Here is a 22,955-nt window from a genome sequence, read left to right on the forward strand (position 1 = left end):
CTGACATGGGTGCCAGTAGCTACCATTGTTGCCATTGGATTTGTTCTCTGATCAAGCATAAATTTGGGATCACATCTGTAGAAAAGAGTAGTTTTTCCAATATCAACTCCCACTCAGATTACACTGAGTTTCAGGGGAACCAGCATACATTAGGGGGGCTCTCTTCTGTAAATGTGTTCCTTTTCCTTGCAAAGTGTGGGTGGCAGTCTAGCATTGCTGAGATCTTGGGACAGTGATTCCCAAATTCTGGTCTTCCACATGTTTTGAACTTCAGTTTACAGAATCCCAGTCCATTCATTAAGATGGTTTAGGCTTCTGGGAGCCCAGTATGGATGACCCAATATATACAACTTTATATAAGTGGATTCATCATCCCACTGACACTACAGCTACTATCCACTTCTGGAACTCTCTGCACTGGGTGACATGCTATACAATTACAGTTCTACATACTTCTTCTCAAGTGCCATGACAACATTCTATAGAATCCTGGGATTTGTAGTTTAGCGAACTTATATTCTCAGATGTAGACAAGTGCTCATGGTTGCTTTTAAACATGGACAGAACTTGAGTGACATGCTGGTACCTAGGAACATGAGACATCCTAGAAGAGTATCAATAGATACTGCTATAGATAGAAGTAGATGTGTTACACATGGGGGAGGGGGCTGGGATGGGAACAAGTTGTTAATTATTTTGAACATCACCACTGGAAAAAGCACTTGTGAATTGCCATTGTTAATATTAAGCGGTAATAGATTAGACTCTTTATCACAGTCATAGACCAGTAATATTAAGCATTTGATCTAAGTATTTCTAATATTAGAACTAAATTTTCAAGTGGAAGTGTTGTTTCTCCAAAAAGGAAATGGTAACAGTTTTTATGTGTTTTTGATATTTTTAAAAATCCCTTTATTGATAGAGTTTCAAAGGCATTAGTCTTGTTTAGGACCAGATAAGCAAACAACAGCAACCAAACTGACATGATGAATATAACTTGCAATTTTTCAAGCAAAGAGTTGAGTTTATTTGACGCCAGCATCAGAGCTCATTGGAAATCTTCCATTCCAAGATTAGCCAAGGATAAATTGTTTTTCTGTTTTCATCTGTACTGAAGTTGTATTGTTTGTACAATTTTATATAGAAACTTTAAAAGCATTTGACAAAAAACTGAGCATAAATTTCTTTTTTTACATTTTTCTATATGCACTTGTGTATAGTCACATATACACAAGAGAATGAATGTTTTTGTGTGACTGTGTGTGAGACAATAAATGAGTATGTATGTGAGTGAAAGAAAGAATAAAACAGCATGACTGAGTGTGTACATATCTGTGAGCATTGGCTTATGTGAGTGTAGCTGTGTGTGACTCAGTATGTGTAAAATGTACACATATTAAGTACTGAATTGGTTTAAATAAAACCATTCTATTTTGAACAATGTTTTTTCCTTATAAAATGTTAAAATGTGAATATACAGGAATGTACAAACGAAAGTATACACAGCAAACAAAATATTTTGAGTCATATAATATGCTGAGCAGGGGGCAGGTCTGCATGTAGATGTAAAGTGTATTACATTAATAGAAACACTAGATGGCAGCAGATGATCTTGAAATTTTGTTAGGGCAACTACCAAAAATGCAAGAACAGTGAAATGAAAATTAATTAATTGTCTTGGTATGGAATAATAATCATTGGCCATAATTGTTTTTAAATGGGAACCATATCCCGAATGCACTAGATCTGGCAAAATGGCCAATGCAAGATTCTGAGGGATCTATTCTCTTTGACACCACCCTTTCCACATCATATTTATATTTCAAACATGTATATCAAATGGCATCACAACTTCTCCTAGCCAGTCATTATTTGTCCACCTGCCAGGAGGAAATCTTAAAGTGTTTTTTTATGTCTAGATGCTCAGAGAAACTTTGTTTAACAATGACATTATTCTTTTTCCTATGAGTGATACACACATTTTCAAATAAATAAACTTTATTCAATATTACTGTACAGTTTAAATATGTTACTGATTATCAATCAAATATACATAGAATGCAGCAGCTAAATTCATTGTTTATATACAGGAGGTACTAATTATATATAGGTTATTATATATTATATAGAATTATATATAACTATATAGATATAGATATATAGTTGAAGAACTCATTTTTAAAAAAAACAACAACTAAAAGATGGTTTTTGGCCAAAGCTTTTTCATCTGTCTGGAAGTTTTCCTTCAGGAAGAGATTTCACTGAAACTTCTTGCAGAGTGTAAGCATATTTTCCATTTGTTACTGTTACAGGACATACAGGGAGAACCTGGCAAAAAGAAAAGAGTAACAGGAAATTACTACTTAAATTACAGAGGAAAGGGGCTATTGCAAAGAGCTGACTGTTGCATATAAATTGTTTTCTACAACAATTATAGCCAAAAAATGTTCGCTCATCTTCATTATATATCGCTTCAGATCCATATCAAGCAAGATGACTTCTACAGGCTAAATGCATCAATGCTGTATAGCCTAACTTTTTCCTCTGATTTTTTTGCACAATAGTGCAGTATTACAAAGGTTATATGATGGTTACCTCAGAAACTATATTTTTTAGGGCAAAATAATCCATTACTTCATTATGGCAAGGAATGGACAATGTGTGACAATGGAGCTGCATGCAGCCTTTCAAGGCTGTTTGTATAGCCCTTCCCTAAACTGCTGAGCAATGTGACAGACAGTAGTGTATCACAAGTAAAGTAATTAGAGTTCACAAGCTGGCTGTGAGCTGCAACTAGTTTCACACCAACACAATATACCATATACACAAAGTCTACCAGAGTAATAAAGCAGATGTGGCTGCTGCCACACTGCAGAATTCATGCAGTTTAAAGCCAAATATCTCACAAAACTACAAATCCCAACATTCCATAGCACTGAATTATCACAGTTAAAATGGTGTCAGGCTGCATTAATTCTGCAGTGTACATACAGCCTTGTCTTTCTAAAAATATATAAAGCAATTTTACTTACAAACATTAAAGATTTCGTAACACGTGCAGAGGCTCTGTAACATAGGAGCTTATTGCACTGTTTTACAAAGTGACTTACCGCTCCTGAATCGAATTCTAATTTGGACTGCATCCTTGCCCTATCACATGGCTTTTGTCTCCAAATCAGCCATCCATGGACATCCCTGCTGCAACCCAGGTCCCTTAATGTGTTTCGGTGGCCATTTTTCACACTCAGAAGCTTTCCGACTTTAAAAATTGGCCACCGAAGCATGTTAAGGGACCCCAGTTGCAGATGGGATGTACTCAGATAGCTGATTTGGAGACAAAAGCCATGTGATAGGACCAGGATGCAGCCCGAATTAGAATTCAATTCGCGAGTGGTAAGTCACTTTGTAAAGTGGTGCAATAAGCTCCATATACTCTTCAAACATGAAGGAGAAAGAAAGGGAGAGACCTGCAGAGTACATAATAGAGGATGAACAAAAATCAGACTAACTACAAATTAATTTATTACAAGCCCTCTCAAAGACTTTAAAAAGATACTATGTAAATAAGAAAGGATTTGGCAACAACGGCTGCAGCTTGACCTACTTACTACTTTTTTCTTTTCCCTTGCTTGTTAACTCAAGTGAAGCTAAACCAAGCTCAGCTGAAGCCAAACAGAGAGAGGCTAAGCTACAATAACAGTGTGTGCAGACCTTTAAAAACTGCGCAGTGAGGATTTGTTTTTCCTCTCTTGTTTTTCTCTTCATGAAGCTGACAGTGATAAGAGATGCTGTCCTTTCGGCTCCTCTAAAAAGGAACTAAAGTGAGAAGCTGAACTTCAAGAGAGAGAGTAAAAGGAGAAAGAAAGAGAAAAGGAAAGAAAGTAAACAACTGCAAGATAAAGGGCAGAACACGAATTGACATCTGGTGATTAAGCGTCCCTCAAAGTGGAGAGTGTGAACATAAAGGAGACGGTTAGAAGAGTAGGAAACAGAACACTAGGATCCAGAGCTTAAATTAAACTTCCAGGAGGGAGAAAGAGAAATTAAAAAGAAGAAAGCAAATATAAACAAACAGATAAAGTTAAAGAGAAGACCCAAGGGGAAGAATGAAAGAGAAAGATCTCTAACATCTCTGAATAAGACAGAGTAAAATAGAGATTCCAGGAGAAAAAGAGAGAGTCAATTTGGGGTAGTTAAGGCAGTGCTTTGGAGGAGAAGCAAAATCCTGTGGAGAAGAATTAGGTATAGGGCTAAGGGAAACACCAAGATATAGGAAGAGAAAGAACGAAGTGAAGCTTGAATCTGTAGACTTATACTAAAAAGAGGGATAACAATAGCGCAGGGAAGCAATAGAGAGGGCTCTAGAATAGAATTGAGATTCAGGAGATTTAGGAGATATGAAGGAAATATAAAAGATTTTTAGAAGCCTAGACACAGAGGAAAGCTTAGCAAACACTTAAGAATAGCAAAGAGAGTTGGAAAACTTCAGCAAGAGGCTAGGTACTAAAGATTGCTCCCCGCAGATGACCTAGCTTAGATGAGAGTTAGACCCTTTTTTTGTTTTGTTTTGTCTTCTGTTTTTCTCTCTTCCCCTCCTCTTCTCCCCCCTTTTCTCCTCCTACAGGGATTATAAAGAACAGCGTGGAACGAATTCATACGATCACAGTAAAGTGACATCAAGACAACACAATAATATAATAGACATCTTAGAATCGACTACAAGATTAAGAAGACAAAAATGAACACTAGGAAAACCAAGATAGAATCAAGCCAACAGAGAAGACCTTCTTTTGGATCTGGCAGCTCAGAACAGACAGCCTTACTGGAGGAACTAAAATCACTTTACTACGAAATAAAGGAAGATATGAAGGCGATGAAGAGAGACATGAATGCTATGAGAAAAGAAATAAAACAAGAAATACGTCAGGAGATAAGAGCAGAATTAAAAGACATTAAGGACTCTATAGGAAAAGTGGAGGAAGATATATCTCGGATGGGGAAAAATATGGATAAGTTAGAAGACAAGACGGAAAAGATAAACAAAAAAGTCAGTGACTTCGAAAAGAATTATGAGAGAGATCTTGATGAGAGAGCACTGCAAGATCTAAAACAACGTGAAAACTGTATTAAAATTAGAGGTTTAAAGGAGAAAGACAACGAGGATCTATATGAATACCTGACACCGACATTAGCAGAATATGTAGGAATCGAATTAGACAGTTTTGAGATCGAAATCAGTAAGATGTTCCGCGTTAACTCTAAAATTGCAAAACAAAAAAGGCTCCCGAGAGACGTTGTTGTATATTTTACAAGGAAAAAAATGAGAGACCAGATTATTCAACTAAACTATGAACAAAGTCTTGAAATGGATGGGGAAGAGCTTGTTATTTTGAAAGATGTCCCTTTGAGAATCTTGAGAAAACGGAATGAGTATAAACCATTGGCGGAGCTACTGAGAAATAACGACATTCCCTACAGATGGGATAGGCTAGAGGGGGTGATATTTAGATATAAATTAGAGACGTTTAGGATCAATTCTACACTGAAAATGAAAGATTTTTTGAGAAAATATAAGAAGGAATTGGAGAAAAGAACTGACAACGAGGAAAGGGAAAAACAGAAGGCGAAAACGGGAGAAACACCAGACTCGGAGCCTTGCAATGAAGAGGAAAATAAGGAAGAAGTCAATGAAAAAGATCCAGAAGGAATTTAAACCTAAGGTAAGAAAGCAATTAAGAACGGAACTATCAATAATGCATAGTCTGAAAATATTAACTTGGAACGTAAGGGGCCTGAACTCCCCCCAAAAACGGGGAAGAGTGAACCATTTTTTACTAAAACAAAAAACAGATGTGGCTTGTCTCCAAGAAACACATATTAAGGGAAAAGATGTGCGACTCTTGAAAAATAGTAAATTAGGTAATGAATTCATTTCAGTTAATGTTAAAAGGAAAAACGGTATAGTGATGTATGTTAATAATAAATACAAGGCAAAAATGATATTCAAAGATGATGATGGGAGGTATTTAGGGGTTGAGGTAATATTTCCTAGTGGACCTTGTTTGCTGGTTGGGATATACGCACCTCTGGATCATAAAGAACAGTTTTTTCAATATGTTAAATGAAGAACTCTGTAAAACTAACTATGGAAAAATCATGATATTGGGAGACTGGAATGGAGTTGTGAATCCAGAGCTGGATAGGAAATCTGATAAAAAGATAAAAAAGACTCAAGGCAAGTTACCAAAATCCTTTGATAAACTCATTGAAGAACAAGCACTTCTGGATATCTGGAGATATAAATACCACAACTCTAGAGACTTTTCTTTTTATTCTGACCGCCATAGGTCTTTTTCTAGAATAGACATGATGTTCGCTACAAAAGCTATATGTAAAGATGTCCACAAAATGGACATTAAACCAAGGACCATATCCGATCATAGTCCTATATTGGCAGTATTAAGAATAGGGAAAGCGGACTTCTCCTGGAAATTGAACTTAAACCTGCTACAGAAGGAAGAAATAGTGGAAAGAGGAAGACAAGCTTTGAAATATTTCTTTGAAGAAAACTTAAAAGAAGATATATCAGTAACTACGGTTTGGGACACCTCTAAAGCTTTCATAAGAGGCTTCTTTATACAACAGAACTCCATATATAAAAGGAAAAAGAAAGAAAAGCTAACTAATTTATGTAATACATTGCACCAAAAAGAGAAGGAACAGCAAAGTAATCTCAAGAGTAAAGTCATTAGAAAAGAAATCAATACAATTAAAAAACAAATTGAGATACTAGAGAACGAAGAAATACAGAACAAAATAAGATATATGAAACAGGCGCATTTTGAACACGCTAATAAACCAGGTCGATGGCTAGCTTACAGATTGAAAAAACAAAGAGAAAGAAATATAATATCGGAAATCGAAACTAAAGATTCAAAAATAATAACGGATCTAAAAGGAATCAAAAAAGAGTTTCTAAACTTTTACTCATCTCTTTATAAAGAAAATCCTGATCAAGACGAGGATCTAGAGAAATTCCTTAAAAAAACTAACTTACAAAGCTTTAACGCTAAACAAAAAGAGATACTCAACGCTCCTATAACCACGGCAGAAGTCACTGAAGCGATTAGAAAAGGCAAAAAGGGGAAATCCCCAGGACCAGATGGCTTCCCAATAGAATTTTATCAAACTTTTGAAGATCAAATAATCCTCCCCCTGAAGTCGACTATGAACGCACTGGGCAGGCATAAACTTCCTGAAACATGGCAACATGCTAATATCACACTTATCTTAAAAGAAAACAAGGATCCCAGGAACATCAAAAATTATAGACCTATATCCCTCCTTAATTCCGATTACAAGATCTTCACCACAATATTGGCTGATAGATTCAAAAAAGTCCTATCAGACTGGATAGGAAAAGAACAAGCGGGCTTTTTACCAACAAGGCATATTAAGGACAATACAAGAATCATCATTGACACTCTTGAATATTTTGAACAACATAATGAGAAGGAGTTGGCACTTGTCTTCATAGATTTCGAGAAGGCCTTTGACAACGTAAAGTGGAAAACAATTTTTAAAATGTTGGAATATGTCAAGGCTGGTTTCCGAATTCAGGAATGGATTCGAGAAATTTACAACAATCAGAGGGCTAGGCTGCTAATAAACAACACCAAGTCTGATGAGTTTGTAATAAATAAAGGAACGCGGCAAGGATGCCCGCTATCCCCGCTTTTGTTTATCTTTGTACTTGAGACTCTAAATCAGCTTGTAAGAGGAGAAGCGCAGATCAAAGGTATAAAGATCAAAAAAGAAGAGTACAAGATGAGATGCTTTGCAGACGATGTAGTCTATATTTTGGAAAATCCTTGCGATAGCATAAAGCCTTTGTTATATATCCTAGCTGATTTTGAAAAGAATTCTGGATTAAAGATTAACAAAGATAAGACCAACATGATTACTAAAAACCTGAAGGGAAAAGACATAGAAAATCTAGAACATATATCAGGATTTAAGGTGGTAGAGAGTGTCAAATATTTGGGGATTGTGTTAACAAACAAAAACATCGACCTATACAAGAATAATTATGTTAAAATGTGGGGGGATATTAAGAAAGATTTAGAGAAATGGGCAAATATTCAACTTTCATGGTTTGGAAGAATATCTGTTATTCAAATGTGTGTTCTGCCAAAAATTCTTTTCCTGTTCCAGACGATTCCCATCTTGCATTCTTTCAAACCACTTGATAAATGGCAGAGCGATATTATGGGATTTGTCTGGAACAAGAAGAAAGCCAGAATTAGTAAAAAAAACAATGTGCGATAAAAAGTCTAGAGGAGGTTTGGGGGTGCCTGACTTAAAATCTTATTATTTTGCTGCGGCTTTATGGTGGCTTACTGAGTGGATAACTCTAGAAGATGTACACCTACTTAACTTAGAGGGAGAGAATCTCAGATTTGGGTTCCATGCTTACTTATTTTACTCTAAAGATAAGGTGCATAGAGCATGTAAACATCATGTGTTGAGAAAAGCTCTACTAAAAGTTTGGGAAAGATGGAAAAGCAGACTCAGTAACCAGATTCTACAATGTTGTTCCCCACATGAAGCCTTCTTTAATAGAGAGGCCATTCCCCAAAAAAAAATGGCTTAGATACTCAGATTTAATAAAAGACCAGCAAGGAGTCTTGGTGTTTAACACTCAAGAAGAACTGAACCAATCAGGGAGTAACTGCCATTGGTACCTATTTAGACAACTTAAAGAGAGATGGAAGCTTGACATGGCAGATGTGGGAATAGCAAAAGAAAAAACAGCCTGGGAAGAACTATTGAGTAAAGTGAATAGGAAGGCAATTACGAAATTTTATGAGCTGATCCTTTCATGGAATACTGAAGAAGAGCCTATCAAACATAGTATGATCAAATGGGCTCAAAATGTAGGCCATAACATTTTGTATAAAAACTGGGAATACATCTGGAACAGGGGGCTAAAATATACTGCTAATCAGGACCTGAAAGAAAATGTATTCAAAATGGTTTACAGATGGCATCTTTCCCCTCATAAAATTTCTCTGATCTATAAGAAAGTTAGTCCTATATGTTGGAAATGTCAAAAAACCACAGGAACTTACTACCACATGTGGTGGACCTGTGAGATTGCAAAAAAATATTGGATATGTGTATATGAAATAATTGTGAAAGAGTTAAAAATTTCAATACCTTTCTCCCCGGAAGTGTGCTTATTAGGGATGTTTGAAGACACTGCACCTGTGAGATACCGAAGATTACTATTCTACCTATTCACATGTGCAAGAATTGTCTTTGCTAGCTTCTGGAAACAGAACTCCGCCCCTTCAATAGAGAAATGGTTAATGAAAACTTTCGAAATGGCGGAGTTGGATAGAATGACCTCTTGGACCAAAGGGAAAAGTGAAGAACAAGCAATAGAACAATGGTTACCATTTAAGGATTATATTAAGAGAAGATGGCAAAATATTTTGCTAGTCTGATTAAAAATCATGCACCACTGGGAGATGGCACTAAATAAGCGTTTCCATATCTAAGTTGCTCTGGGAGCAGAATATATTCTTCCTTGGAAGTTAATTAGTGTAATAGAAGGGATTTTTTCCCCTCTCTTTCTTTTTACTGTTTTTATTTAATATATGAATTATGGAAACAAATATACTTTGTTAAAAGTAGAAGCTCTATTGTAAATACAAAGGAGCAATCTGTCTATACCGGAGCGGGGACATATGGAAAGTCATTTAAAATTTATATATTGTATAAGATAGAGAGGAGTTTGCATAGCAACAGTCTATTTAAATAAAATTATAACTAAACTATAGTGAGACGCCCCAAAAAGAGACGAGAAAGCGTAAAGGTACACTCTTCTTAGAATTACTCCTTGGGAAGTCTCATACTCACTTTTTGTTTGGAGATCAATGTCTTAAAGGAAAAATGGAAATAAGACATAACATAAGAATTTAATATCGAAAGATGAAGTTAACTGAGTAATAGGAAGCACCTTTATGTTAAATGTTATTTTAGTCATGTCAAGGAACTATTTGTTTTGTCAATGTGAAATATGTTGTTTGTATATAAGGTTACACGCTTCAATGTATAATGTGTATAATGTTGTATGAATGTTTTTGTGTTTGTTTGAAAACGAAAATAAAAATTAAAAAAAAAATTTATTCAAGCAAAGAAAGTTGGTGGTTAAGACCCACAAACAGGGTTTGTGGGTCTTAACCCCTCCCTCTCACACACACATACAGTGAGAGAGATGTAAAGAGGTAAAGGGAGAGATTTAAAGGTTATTGGCTACTTCTAACATCAACTGCTTTGGGGAGGGTCAAAAGGGGATGAACTGTCTCTTCTGGGAGTCCCCAGGAGTAGCAGTTCACCTTTATTTACATAAATTACATGGTCCACTGTCCAACACACAAAACTACTTGTTTTCAAAACTTGAAGTAGACTTCCAGCAACTTCCAGTTTTGATTCACCTCTTCCTCTTTGGAAGGAATTTTTGGCAGTCTGTGTAACTCTTGGAGTATTCCGAGGACAGACCTGACAATTTTCTCTGCCTGATTTAGGTCACAGAAGAGGTTGAAACTACTTAGATTCCCTTCCATCATATAGGAAGATATTCATTAATGGCCCTAAATCTATAAGCTAAATTTAAGAAAACATTCTGAAAACAATTCAGAATTCAGCAAACTTTCAATATTCAAATTCAACTTCTTAAGTTTAATCATTTGCAAATCTCACTTTGAAAATTCAATATTTCAGGAGTTGCTTGCTGAAAACCTAAAATGTTAACTCTTGAAGATAATTTCAAAACAATATTTAGGGAACAATCTTAAATCCTCAGCAAATGTAGCTAAAATTCCATAGGATGCAATGGGTTTTCTTTTCTGTCAATCCAAAGAGATGTCATGGGAGAAGAGGCAAACCCACCATTGGAGAAATATTTTCAATGAAGGAATGCAAGCTTTCTTGTCATCTCTCCTCCATAATCACTGTGTCAGTTATGGGAGAGGGTGAAAAGGCTATATCTGTAAGGAGTAAGGAGTCAGAAACCTGGTCCCCACCTGTTGCTAAGAGTTCTTCCTCCCAGGTTCCAATTGCCACTGTTCTTGCTACAGAGAAGGGGGGAAACCAAGCAGATCTAGCCCAAGATACTGCTGAGACCCTCTCCCTTGAGCATCCAACTAGCACTGCTGTGGCCACAGAAGGAGAAAATATACAGCATGACTCACTTCCATCATTCCTGGGCCTTAGTCAATGTTCTAGAGCCCAACTGTCCCTTGTCTTGCCACAGAGGAGAATGGTGAGGTCCATCTCCCTTATACTGGGATTAAACAGCTGTTCTGTTTAATTCCCCTGCCTAATTGCCCTCCCTACTCTATACCCTCCAATATTTCACAAATTAAAACAGGATACATGTGGCCAAGCCACATCACAGTGTGGTCAAAAAAACATGGCCAGGCAACAAGAGGACAAAGATGATTAGTGAGGAGGAACACACAAAACTATTTTTAGTACCAGTGTGTTTTTATCTTAGTCTACTGGGAAGGGCAAGACTCTGCCCTTCCTGTACTCCTCCTCTTACTGAGTCAACTGAGTGCAAACTACCTTTGTATTTTAAACTCAGTTTGCAGAAATGGGACTAAGCTGAAGACAAAAAGGGCAAATGGGAGGAGGAGAGGTACAGCAGGACATTTTAGAAACAGCTGAGAAAGTGGGATAGTAGAGGATTACATGAGGTCATCCCTGGCAAAATGGGACAAATGGAAAATATGCTATCCCCTTTTCCTTGTTTGTTATGCCTTATTTAACCTGTAAGCCTGAGGACAGGGAATGTCAAATTAACTTCTCTGAAAAACTGTTTTGGTGAAAGGGTGGGGTATGAATGCTTGAAATAAGTAAACATCCTTCCTATTTTTCTGACAAGCTTTTTATCATCTTTTTAAGCTGCGCTTTGTTTTTAGCCTATGATGTAAGCAGCTTTGTGTTCAATGTTGGGGGAAAGGTGGGATATTAAATAAATAAATACAAAAATAGCCCAAAAAGGAAGAAAAACAATATGATGTAGGTATTTTCTCTCTCATTGTAACTGTGGAAGTAAACATGTAAAAGAAGAATGATAAAGGAGTGAAACAGACTGCCCCGAAGTAGTGGCCTGCCACTGCCTCATTGGGCACCAGATTGGGGCAGCAGCAACTTCATGCCACAGCCCCAACCCAGTATTTTTCCAGAACAAAAAAAGAGGCAAAATCCCACTTCTTTTTGGCTGAGAAAAAGGGCACCCTTGCTGCCACCACATGGCTCTCCCCTGTTTCTTTGGCGCAGCATGTTTAAATGCTGTGCCAAAAAAATGTCATGATGCTGCCCACTATCTGGGCAGGTGGGTGGCATGAGGCCACTTTGGGGGTGGAGTTGTAGCATGCAGTAACCACATCCCCACTACACCCTGATGCCAGCCCTTTTGGCCAGTCTGTACAGCCCCCTAGTATCCAAAGAAAAGACAAAAAGTTGAGAATTTCCCATTTCCCCATTATTCACAGCCTGGAGGGGCTTATGTGGTACCAGAGAAATCCTGTGCTACACCCATTTCTTGATCTTCATTGCGATGGTTTGCAATTTTAATTCACCAATTTAAAGCAACATAGTTTGTTTCTTGGAAGACTTACACAACATAATTGCAGGCCTTGCTTTTTCTCTGCTGGAAGTAGCCTCCACCACAAGTAGTAAATTAACAGGGATATGAGAATCAGGGTAACCAAAATGCATATAGGAAGTGTGATGTCAGTTCCTGGATTTTTGTTTGGCGCTGGAACAAGAAATGATGAACAAATCAGAATGGCTGCAAAAGCAGTTTGGTGAAGGTGTTGAAAAAAAGTGTACAGAGAATGTTTTTAAAATGGCTTTAGAAGCATCTAACAGGATATCTGGAACAGTTAAAATCTATGGATTGGTACTGTCACTGGTTCTGAATCCCACAGAATTCTGGGATTTCTTATTTGATGAGGGATGTAGAATTCTTGCCCAGAAAGGACTTGTGCTGTAGTGCATGGGAATAGACTACTACTCACTAGCAGAGACCATCTGTCATAAACCTAACATTGTCTACCTCTGTCTAATTATATGAATAACACAGTCACAAACAATGTCTAGATGGCAATGGTCATAAAGATTATTTGCTTTTATTTTATATCATTTATTATATATCAGCTAATGATTTGTGATTTCTCCTAATTAACATGGAAAGAGTGGCTGGAATATACTAGTTTTATTCAGGATTCTGCCATGATGGTGAAGAAAGTCAAACCAAATACACTTCTTCTAATCAATCTATTTCTCCAGTGCTTCACGTTCCTTACAACTGCTGTGCCTGTGGGCCCTTTTTAGTTCCCACTACCACCAACACTTATACTGGCTCAGTAACATCAACATAGTGTACCAATGAGTTTCTAGCCAGTTATTTCATTCAACTAGTGCATGATTGGGCACTCATGTGCTGCATGTGACCCCTGCTTGCCACCTATTCATCCTCTAAAGCTCTCCAACAGTTTCCCTCAAGTTTATCATGTGTTTTTACCCCAAAACCACATGGAAAGCCCCCTAATATCCAAAAATATTCTGTTCCATACATAAATCAACCCAGAAAATCCTAATGACTCAATGATTATCAAGGTTCTTCTCAAAATGGTGACAGGAAGTGATGCAATAGCACTTCAGGTCATCAGTTTTGGAATGACTCTGATGAAGACAGAGATATTTGGGAGCACTTTTGGCAGGCACATCCTATAGGGGGGAAGTTGGCTCGTGGTCTCCACTCAGTAGCCTACTCCGAACTACTCCAAAGATGCAATGTAACCTGTGACACCTTTCTTAAAAGCCATGTGTTAAATTTTGACACAGAGTATGGTCATGTTTACCACATACTTACTACCCACTGAATAAAACATCCACTGGTCCATGTAGACATACTCTTGAGGCCCTAGTACCCAATCCAGGGAGGAATTATGAAGGAGAACGGGGCAAAATTAGTGAGAGGTTTGGAACTGCAGGCCAGGATGAGGAAAGGACCCATTACGCTATGGCACGTTACAGACCGCCGGATTGCGGCTGTCTGGCTCCGCCTCCGCTTTCAGCGTCCGGGAGCCGCAGTGGCCAAACCGCACGGCTCCCGGACGCTCCGAGGAAGGAGCACGGAAATCACGCTCCTTCCTGGGCCCCGGAAGAGACATCGCGAGACGCTAGTCGCGCACTCGCGGCGTCACTTCTGGGGTGTGACGTGCGGACACACAGCGTCCGCTACGTCAAGATGGCGGTGGCCATGTGGAACGGCCGCCGCCATTTGTAACGGACTCTGTCCATGATAGGGTTAGGGGCATCTGGAAGAGACGCCCCTTTTTCAAACTGGGACATCCTCAGGACGTCCCTAATGGCGGTCTGTGACCCGCCTATGTTTTGTTTCATTTCCTGGGGATGGCAGATCTTTCTTATGACATGCAGAAAAAGTACTGGAGAAAAAAAGCAATACTGTAAGGCAACAGATTTGATCAAAGCTGGGGCTGGCAATATTTTGGTTCATCCCTTCCCTCCAATACTGGCCACAATTTACCACAAGAAAATAGCAAGCATATACAGGAAATGTGGCTGTGAAACAAAAGGGATAGAGATTAGACAAACCACAGATATCAAAGCAACCAGGTTCAAACTTACTTTCTTCTATCACAGTCACAGGTACAGTCAACTCTTGTGTGTGATTTAAAGATAGATGATGAATAACACAGATTATTGGATTCTCCCAGACGATTTGGGAGAATATATGAGTGAAATTGCTGACCACAGTCACTGTCTCATTCAGCTGCTGAATGGCATATTGCTTTGGCTGGATAAGAAGATGTCTAGGGAACTTCCAGGTGATCACTGGCTCTGGCTTCCCTGTTGCTGAGCAGCTGATTTCAAGCACTCCCTTTCCAGCTTTTTCTGGATCAATAATATGCTTCACAGTCACTTTGGGCTCTGTCAGAGCTTTGGAAAAACAAAAAGAATAGAGTAACATTTAGAGTTTTGTCCCTGGGACTAAGCAAAATATTATTGCTTCCTGCTGCTTACTAGCTAGACCATATATGGCACCTAACTTTTTCAGGCTGCACTGTGGTGTCTGATGTCTCATTCTGGACACAATATAATCTGAAAAGAATACAAGTTGAATTCATAGCTACAGAGAACTGCAAATGAATGGATATATGTTTGGCACAAGTGTCTATCTCAAATGACCTTTGGGTCTCACTTAGTATGGTTACAATTTATTCTGGGTCCTGGTAAACCCCATCATGGACCAAAATCACCCCTTTGTCAACCCAATGAATAAAGGAAGACTACTCAAACCATCAATATATTCATTGTTCCCAACTCGTGGCAAGGTACATCAGTTTATCCCATTCAGTCTTCACACCTGTATGTTGCTGGTAGGTAGACAGGAAATATGGTAGCTCTTTGATCACTGGTTCAGTTATGGGTGATCAAGTACAGTTGTCCTTCCTTATCCACAGATTTTTTTCTCTATGGATTCAAGCACCCACAGTTCGGAAATATTTCAAAATTATATAAATTCCAAAAAGCATACCTTGATTTTGCCATTTTATATAAAGGGCACGATTTTATTATCCATTGTATTTAATGGGACTTGAGCATCCACAGATTTTGGCATCCACAGGGGTTCCTAGAACCAAACCCCAGTGGATAGCAAGGGCCCACTGTATTTAAACCTAATTTTCCCTGGTGAAAGTACTATACCTGTGTTTACTACTGTACAGATTTGGCACAGCTTCTGGTCAATTAAGACCCGAAGCAGCTTTATTTTGGCCTGCCTGTTTGGGCCCATAGTCTCTGGAGCAGGAGAAAAAAGCTTTCTCCATCTTCCACATGATATGCCTTCGGATATTCAAAGCCAGCTAGCCAATGTAATGTAGTGATCTGCAGGTTAGTCTAGGACTCTGGGAAACCAGAGTTTGAATCTCCACTTGGCCGTGGAAACCCACTGTGTGACCTTGGGCAAATTACATTCTCTCAGCCTCAGAGAAAGGCAAAATGCAAACCGACTATGAATACATCTTGCCAAGAAAACCCTGTGATAGGTTCACCTTGGGGTTGCCATAAACCAAAAAAGACTTGAAGGTACACAACAACAAAATCATATTGTCTTTGCATCTTCTCTTCTCCAAGCTAATCATTTCCAGCTCCCTAAATTGATCTTCATAGGGCTTGGATTCCAGTCCTTTGACCATCTAGGTCACCATCTTTTGGACACATTCTAGCTCATCTATATCCTTCCTGAACTGTGGTGTCTAGCATTGGAAACTGTATTCCAGGTGAGATTGGACCAAAGCTGAATAGACTGGTACTGTTACTTCCCTTGATCTGCACCTTCTTGTTATTACAGTCTAGAATTGTACTACTTTATTTGGCTGCCAGAAATCAGGTGATCCAAATGCTATGAGACAACACAGAGATAAATTCCATGGATTCAATGGGTCTAGCAGAAACTAATAAAAGGTTTCAGACCAATGACTCTTTATTAGAATTCTTTTTGTCTGCATCTCCCCACCCCATCCTCCCTCAATTCCTCCCTCCCTCCCTCCCTCCCTCCCTCCCCTGCTCTCGATACCATGGAACTCCTAAAAATTTTCAAAAGTAATTGAAATAAATTTTCTTTTACTTTTTAATATTGCAAGTGTAATGAAAATTAAATGCTGGTGGGGAGACTTGTAACCATATTTTTTTTGTAACTAAAAATAATTAAAATGAATTTTTCAAGCACTGTACTTCCCATGACAGGTGATTTCTGTGCAGTTAAAAAAGATGGGCAGTGATATTAAGTATCCTTAGTATCTCCCTACACCCCCATACCATTTCTTCTTTTGGAAGCAGTAGTTTCCATGAGATTCCTGTTCTGTAATCATGGAAACAGCAGCAGGAAGGGTGGAAGGAAGCCTTATATTATCTCACAAACAGCAAAGGTGGTGTGTGTGTGTGTGTGTGTGTGTGTGTGTGTGTGTGAAACAAACAAACAAAAGCTTCTGTCCTCTGCCTTGTAGAGTTCTTTCATTATTCCACTTGATACTCTCTATTTATTACAACCACACCTAAAGAAACATGGTTTTAATTAGAAGCATATGGACAGCTAGCTATCAGAGACATTTCTGAGAATAAAAGAGAAATACATTTTATAAACACATTTTTTTCCCACTGAGACGCTCTCAGGTAGTCTATCCAAACAGAAAATCTTGAGATAGTTCAACAGCAATCTTTGGAAGTTCAGAGTAAAGTTGAGGTCAGTTGGAAGTGGTTACAAATCTTAAGAGAAAGGGGGCAGGGGTTGAGTGTGCATATGGGTGAGAATTATTCTATTGTATTGTTTTGTTGTTTGACCCTTCGGTCAGTTTTAACCTGTATGGTTTTAATTCTTTGTTAGATTTGATACCTTTTTAAGGGAAGGTACCAGGGATTTGATATGTTGTATATTTTTAACTTGTTAGCTGCCCTGATTGTTCTCAGAGGGGCGGGATACAAATAAATTTTATTATTATTATTATTAATTATAAAATAATTTAATGTCATGGGACTCAAAACATATATTAAAGCCTACATGAATGGCACTTTCTTTTCACCATACACACAAGAGAGAATGCTGAAAATCCATTGACCATAATGTATAGTCATTGTTCCATCACACTCCAGTAATTGTTTTGATAATGTCCTGTTTTCAGCAAAGACATTCATTTTTCCACAGATGACTTGGAATGGCTAGAACTGCTTGAAGATTACTGGCTTCCCCTAAGAGCATATAACTTACCATAAACCCTGAGGCATGTCTTGCCTGAGATGGATCCCAAGGGAAATGTGTTGAATATGCAGTCATAACAGCCTTCATCTTTCAAGGCAACAGTGTGGAAGGTGATAGCAGAAATGGCCATCCCACTCTGGAAAAGTTGCACATTACTTTGATATTTTCCCAGCACCCTAGAGCCATGACTTTCACTGAATGTAGCTATGTTGGTCTTATTTTTTCCATGCTCCTTCTGCCAGGTGATCTGAACAATGTCATGTTTTCCAGTCAACTGACAGTTCAAGGTCACATTGTCTCCAGCTGTGGCTGTTTGTACAGACTTGTGAATCACCTGTGTTGCACCTGTAAAAGAAACTCAAGCTGCTGAATTCTTGGCATCTATGTAGCAAAACAGCTGTTCCTGAAGAAGGGACTTGATGCACTGGATTGGACCCACAGCACCCACATGCGGCATGCTTTTTAGAGTGGCAAAAAGCCACCCTTGCCACTATGGTGGCGGCTTTTCTTTGGCAAAATGCATCTAAATGCTGCACCAAAGAAATAGCGCGATGATGCCTGCAGGCCCTGTGATGGGCAGGCCCCGTTGCGGCATGCAGTAGCCATGCCCCCATTCCATTCTAATGCCGGCATTTTGTGCTGGTCTGTTTGTCCCCTATGTGTGTCTGTGTGTGTGTGCATGCCAATAAACTCTTTATTATAAAAGAAAGAAATTCTGTTGTTAGTTCTGACTAGACTAGAGCCTTTGAATCAACTGGATTTGCCTATGTATTGACTTGCAATTCAACAGTTGATTCAATGATTCTGTTCTATTAGGAACATCCAACACAATTTCAGCCATTATTTCATCAGCTGTAATAGTAGTCTGCAGCTACTCACATAACTATTTTCTACATCAGTGGTTCTCAAACTTTGGTCCTCCACGTATTTTGGACTTCAACTCCCAGAAGCCCTAGCTGTAGCCAGCTTGGCTAGTAGTCAGGAATTCCAAGAGCGGAAGTACAAAACCTCTGGAGGTCCAAAGTTTGGGAACTACTGTTTCTCTAGATGAAAGAAAGAGAGATATAATCTGGTTCAAGTCTGCCTTGAAATAGCAGTTGAGTTAGAAACATTCACCTCTCTATCACTAATTATGGGGATTCTTAGCAATAGCAAGCACATTTTTATACTGCTTATCAGTGCACTTAAACACTCCCTAAGCAGTTTACAACATGTAACCTAATTGCCCCCAACCAGCTGGGTACTCATTTTAGCGACCTTGGAAGGATGCAAGGCTGAGTTGACCCTGGAGCCCCTGGCTGGTATTGAACTCACAACCTTGTGACTGTGTGCAGTACTGGCATTTAACTACTGTGCTACCAGGGCTCCTTAGGAAGCTAGATGAGAGAAAGACCACCTTAGTCCTGCTTAGAATACTTACTTGATATATCCCAGGTATGATTCTTGCATTGAAAATATCTGTTATTTTAAGCTTCTCACTGTTTCTCAGTTTTCCCATCTTAACATCTGTTCCTTACAAGATTTGAACAGTTTTCCATTCTTGTGGTTGATTCATAATTTGATTAATAAAAGAAATAAAAAGACCACATGTTTTTGCATTTCAATGTGATGTTCTCCTAGTTACGCTCATTTTGGTATGCAATTTTGTCTACTATACACATTTTACCATTTTGTATTCTATGTACACATTAGCAATATTCCTACACTGTAATGCACTGTAATGTAATGCAATATTCCCACAGTGTAATGCACTGCAATGTAATAATAATAATAATAATAATAATGTAATATTATTTACCATAATGTATACATTTTTGTTTTATACTTTCTCGTGATCTATCAGTTCAAAAGTGCAGAATTTAGCAATTTTACATGAAAATGTAAACTGAGCTAATTTCTTCCACAATTCCTAAGTCCAGGGATATATTCTTGTGAGCTATGATACAAATTAAGCCCCACTTTCTCATTCACAGCAATTGTTTCAGTTGTCTTCATACTGCTTTTCAGCAGTGGCACATCATTTTATCACTGGGTAAATCCAGTTCTGTGAGAACTGAATATTGCTATACTACTACCAATATCATCCTGTCTACTGCCTGAATTTTTCAGTACACTGCATTTTACATAATTGCATCAAGGAAGGAAAATGCTGTTTTGATATAAAATGTTGCCATAGAATTGCCCCACAACTAGAATCAAAATTTTGGTGTTATCTTTGTGGTGGCTTTGTCAATAAAGCTAAAATATAATGCAGGCAATTCACTGTTGAGCAAGTGGATTACTCACCTGTCACATCAGGCCAGAAGATGCAGATGAAAAAAGATGCCAAGATCATCTTGTCTCTTGGGCTGTTACCCACTGATCAAGTTTGCTTTTGGCTGTTGACATATAGCTTTGTGAAGGTACTGTGTCATTTTCGAGAACTTGGGAGAAAAAAAACCCCAAGTACTTCTTCATAATTGACATGTGGTATTCCTAGGGGGTTTTGGTTTCAAGTGCAGGTTCATCTAAATCTATTTACATTATGTTTGCAATAGCTATGGTGTTTTTCTTAATCTTAAAAATAGACAGCCCCCCCTCTCTCTATACACACACACACACACACACACACACACACCCCAAAGGTTACAGGGTTTATATCTAGTATTGATTAGGTGGCATATGGTTGCACTGTAACAAAATCAGTGAGCATAAAGAACCCAGTACTTTTGAGGAAGTAACACAGATGCTATGAGTATTTACAAACCACAAATGGAGGCCCTGCCACTAGCTAAACAGCATTGCAAACATTTTAGCAGTTTGTTTAGCTTAATAAAGTCCATTTTCTGTTACAAATGAGCCCTTGATATTTTTATATTGATAGACTTTAGTAGGCAGGAGAACCTCTTCCATATTGAAGTTATTATTTCTTTCATCAGTTATATAGTACCCTGGTTTGAATGGGAGAAAACTGAACTGCTTTAAAGTCATGGCCAGGATGCAGGTGGAAGATGGGAGTTTCATTCACTTCTTATAGTCCTCTTTAAGCTGATGTTCAGTCTAAATATTTCTTTGTTACCAGAGCTTCAAAAGAAGAAGAAGAACATCACCAAACCTGACTGTGAGTTTATTATGCCCCCACTCCACTCCAGTGCTGGCCTTTTTAGCAGGTCTGTTTAGCCTCTGAGATTTTCTTAATAAATTCACAGTCAGGTTTGGTGATGTTCCATGTATAAAACAAGCATTCAGAATCAAACATATTCACCTTATCTCTAGCTACAAATTTTTTCTTTGAAACCAAATGTTGTGAGTTTACAGCATGGGCTATCAAAAAAAAAAGGGGGGGCAGTTTCTTGCCAAAGTTTCCTCTCAGGATGTACAAGAAAGAGCAAGGGTTCAGTTTCCTTTTATATGATCCCCAAAGTCACTAAGTTCTGGGAAGATGGTCGTTTTAGATTTTTTTACAAGATTTTTAGTTGGTTTTGATTCACCTGAATATTTTCCAATTTTTTTAAAAAAATAGCAGACTGTATGGTATGTTTTGTTATTATGTTACTCAATACATTTTTGTTTTGCACGAGTTCTCATAAGGGCTGAATATTTATCTAGGAATAACATGATTCACATTAGCAAATGAATCCTATACAGGGAGAGGCAGGATACGACTTATTATTATTATTATTATTACTTCACAAAATGTCCAAAACATATCAGCTGTTTTTCACCCCCCAGGTTTGTATGTCCATTACTTGACTGTTCTTGTAAACTCCATTTCAAGAAATGATGTGACTTATTTCTTTTCTTCTTCTTTTTTAGTGACATCTTTCTTTGTGACGTAAAAAGGGAATGTCCTCACAAGGCAGTTTTACTATACTCTGTTTGGCTTTGATCAAATAATTATTAAACCAGCTGATAATGTTTTACTTTCAGAATGTTCCTGGCAGATGGAGTCTGATGCACATAAAAAGAAGGAAGAAAACAGAAGTTAAAAATAGAAGTGACTGTTACAGAAGAGATGGGAAACAAAGTAAAAAAAAGTATGTTCAGCTTTGTATTGGAGTGGAGTTTCTCTTTCAGGTCATGTTTCTACCTCATTTTTTTTTTTTAAGGTGGGACTTCCCACCTTTAAACTACAAGCCCAAGCTTTCTGACTTCTTCTTGAAAACGTCACATTTATGAACTGATTTAGGAAGTAACAGTGTTCCTTGCAAATACAATTTCTTGTCAGTGGAAGCTGATGGCTCCCACATTAGTGAATCCATTTTAGTTTTTACTCCAAACTTTACAGGAGTGCTTGGAAGTTTTAGTGTTGGATAATGTTAGCATTAGTGTTAAAGTGTTAATGTCAAACCATTAAGAAAAGTCAGTTCACTAATCTTTTCTAGGGGAAAGTCATCCCATGTGTGGGAGATGCTTCTCTGGCAGCTAGATGCAGGTGCCAAGGATTGGCCCTAGTAGTCCATCATCCATCAGTCAGAGAGTCCTGTTATGGGGCTGTCAAGGCAGAGGCTTTTCAAGTAGCACCCATCTCATTCTCACTTCAGGTGGACCTGCTTGATTCTCAGATAACAAAAAATCACACAATGGTTGTGCACTCGAGTGGCTTCTTGGCTGCTATCTGCTGTAACTGATTCTTGTTTTGGGCCAGGAGTCTAGGAAGTGGTGAATGCTTTGGATATTTGGTTATCGGATGCTGGATCTGTGTTTCATGCACATATCATAAATCAAGAAATTAACACACACACACACATATATAATTTATCATTTTATATTTTAATGCTATATTTTAATGCTTTATGAAAGATTAACCTTGAATACAAATACATCTTTTTAGCCTCTGTTTTCAGAATGTATGGTTATGTATTTACTGTATGTACACTTGTCCCTCCACATTCGCTAGGGTTAGGGGAACAAGACCCCCGTGAATATGGAAAAACTGCAAATAACAAAAACACCATGTTTTTACCTGAAGGACACCTCTCTAGGAATCATAGAATGGCACTGGAGTAGCTACAAATGGTCTTTCAGTGCAACTTTTAGTTAAAGTTGACCACAGAGTTGCACTGGAGGACCTAGACAGTCCCAGAGAGAACCTATTAATGAAATCCGTGAATAA

The 22,955-nt window shown here is 38.1% G+C and overlaps 3 protein-coding genes across 3 annotated transcripts in view; 1 reads left to right on the forward strand and 2 right to left on the reverse strand.

Annotated features, from left to right (window-relative positions):
- Positions 1–2,073: 2,073 nt before the first annotated feature.
- On the reverse strand, positions 2,074–20,302 carry LOC121917192 (OX-2 membrane glycoprotein-like). The gene is made up of 5 exons (XM_042442916.1): positions 20,147–20,302; positions 17,870–18,205; positions 14,731–15,042; positions 12,693–12,832; positions 2,074–2,328 (listed from the first exon to the last, which is right to left on the reverse strand). Exons 1-5 carry the CDS (start codon positions 20,193–20,195, stop codon positions 2,224–2,226), a joined length of 942 nt encoding a protein of 313 aa, XP_042298850.1. The 5' UTR covers positions 20,196–20,302; the 3' UTR covers positions 2,074–2,223.
- Positions 3,568–9,527, forward strand: LOC121917191 (uncharacterized protein PF11_0207-like). Its single transcript, XM_042442915.1, has 2 exons — positions 3,568–5,720; positions 9,235–9,527. Exon 1 carries the CDS (start codon positions 4,739–4,741, stop codon positions 5,711–5,713), a length of 975 nt encoding a protein of 324 aa, XP_042298849.1. The 5' UTR covers positions 3,568–4,738; the 3' UTR covers positions 5,714–5,720; positions 9,235–9,527.
- A 1,191-nt stretch (positions 20,303–21,493) lies between the features above and the next one.
- LOC121917193 (TPA-induced transmembrane protein-like) overlaps positions 21,494–22,955 on the reverse strand; it is a 30,095-nt gene continuing 28,633 nt past the window's right edge. Inside the window, exon 8 of the transcript XR_006100981.1 lies at positions 21,494–21,790. The gene's annotated coding sequence lies outside the window, so the exon portion shown is untranslated. The remainder of the gene's footprint in view (positions 21,791–22,955) is intronic.

The sequence above is a fragment of the Sceloporus undulatus genome, unplaced genomic scaffold, assembly GCF_019175285.1.
Source record: "Sceloporus undulatus isolate JIND9_A2432 ecotype Alabama unplaced genomic scaffold, SceUnd_v1.1 scaffold_12, whole genome shotgun sequence".
Taxonomy (NCBI): domain Eukaryota; kingdom Metazoa; phylum Chordata; class Lepidosauria; order Squamata; family Phrynosomatidae; genus Sceloporus; species Sceloporus undulatus.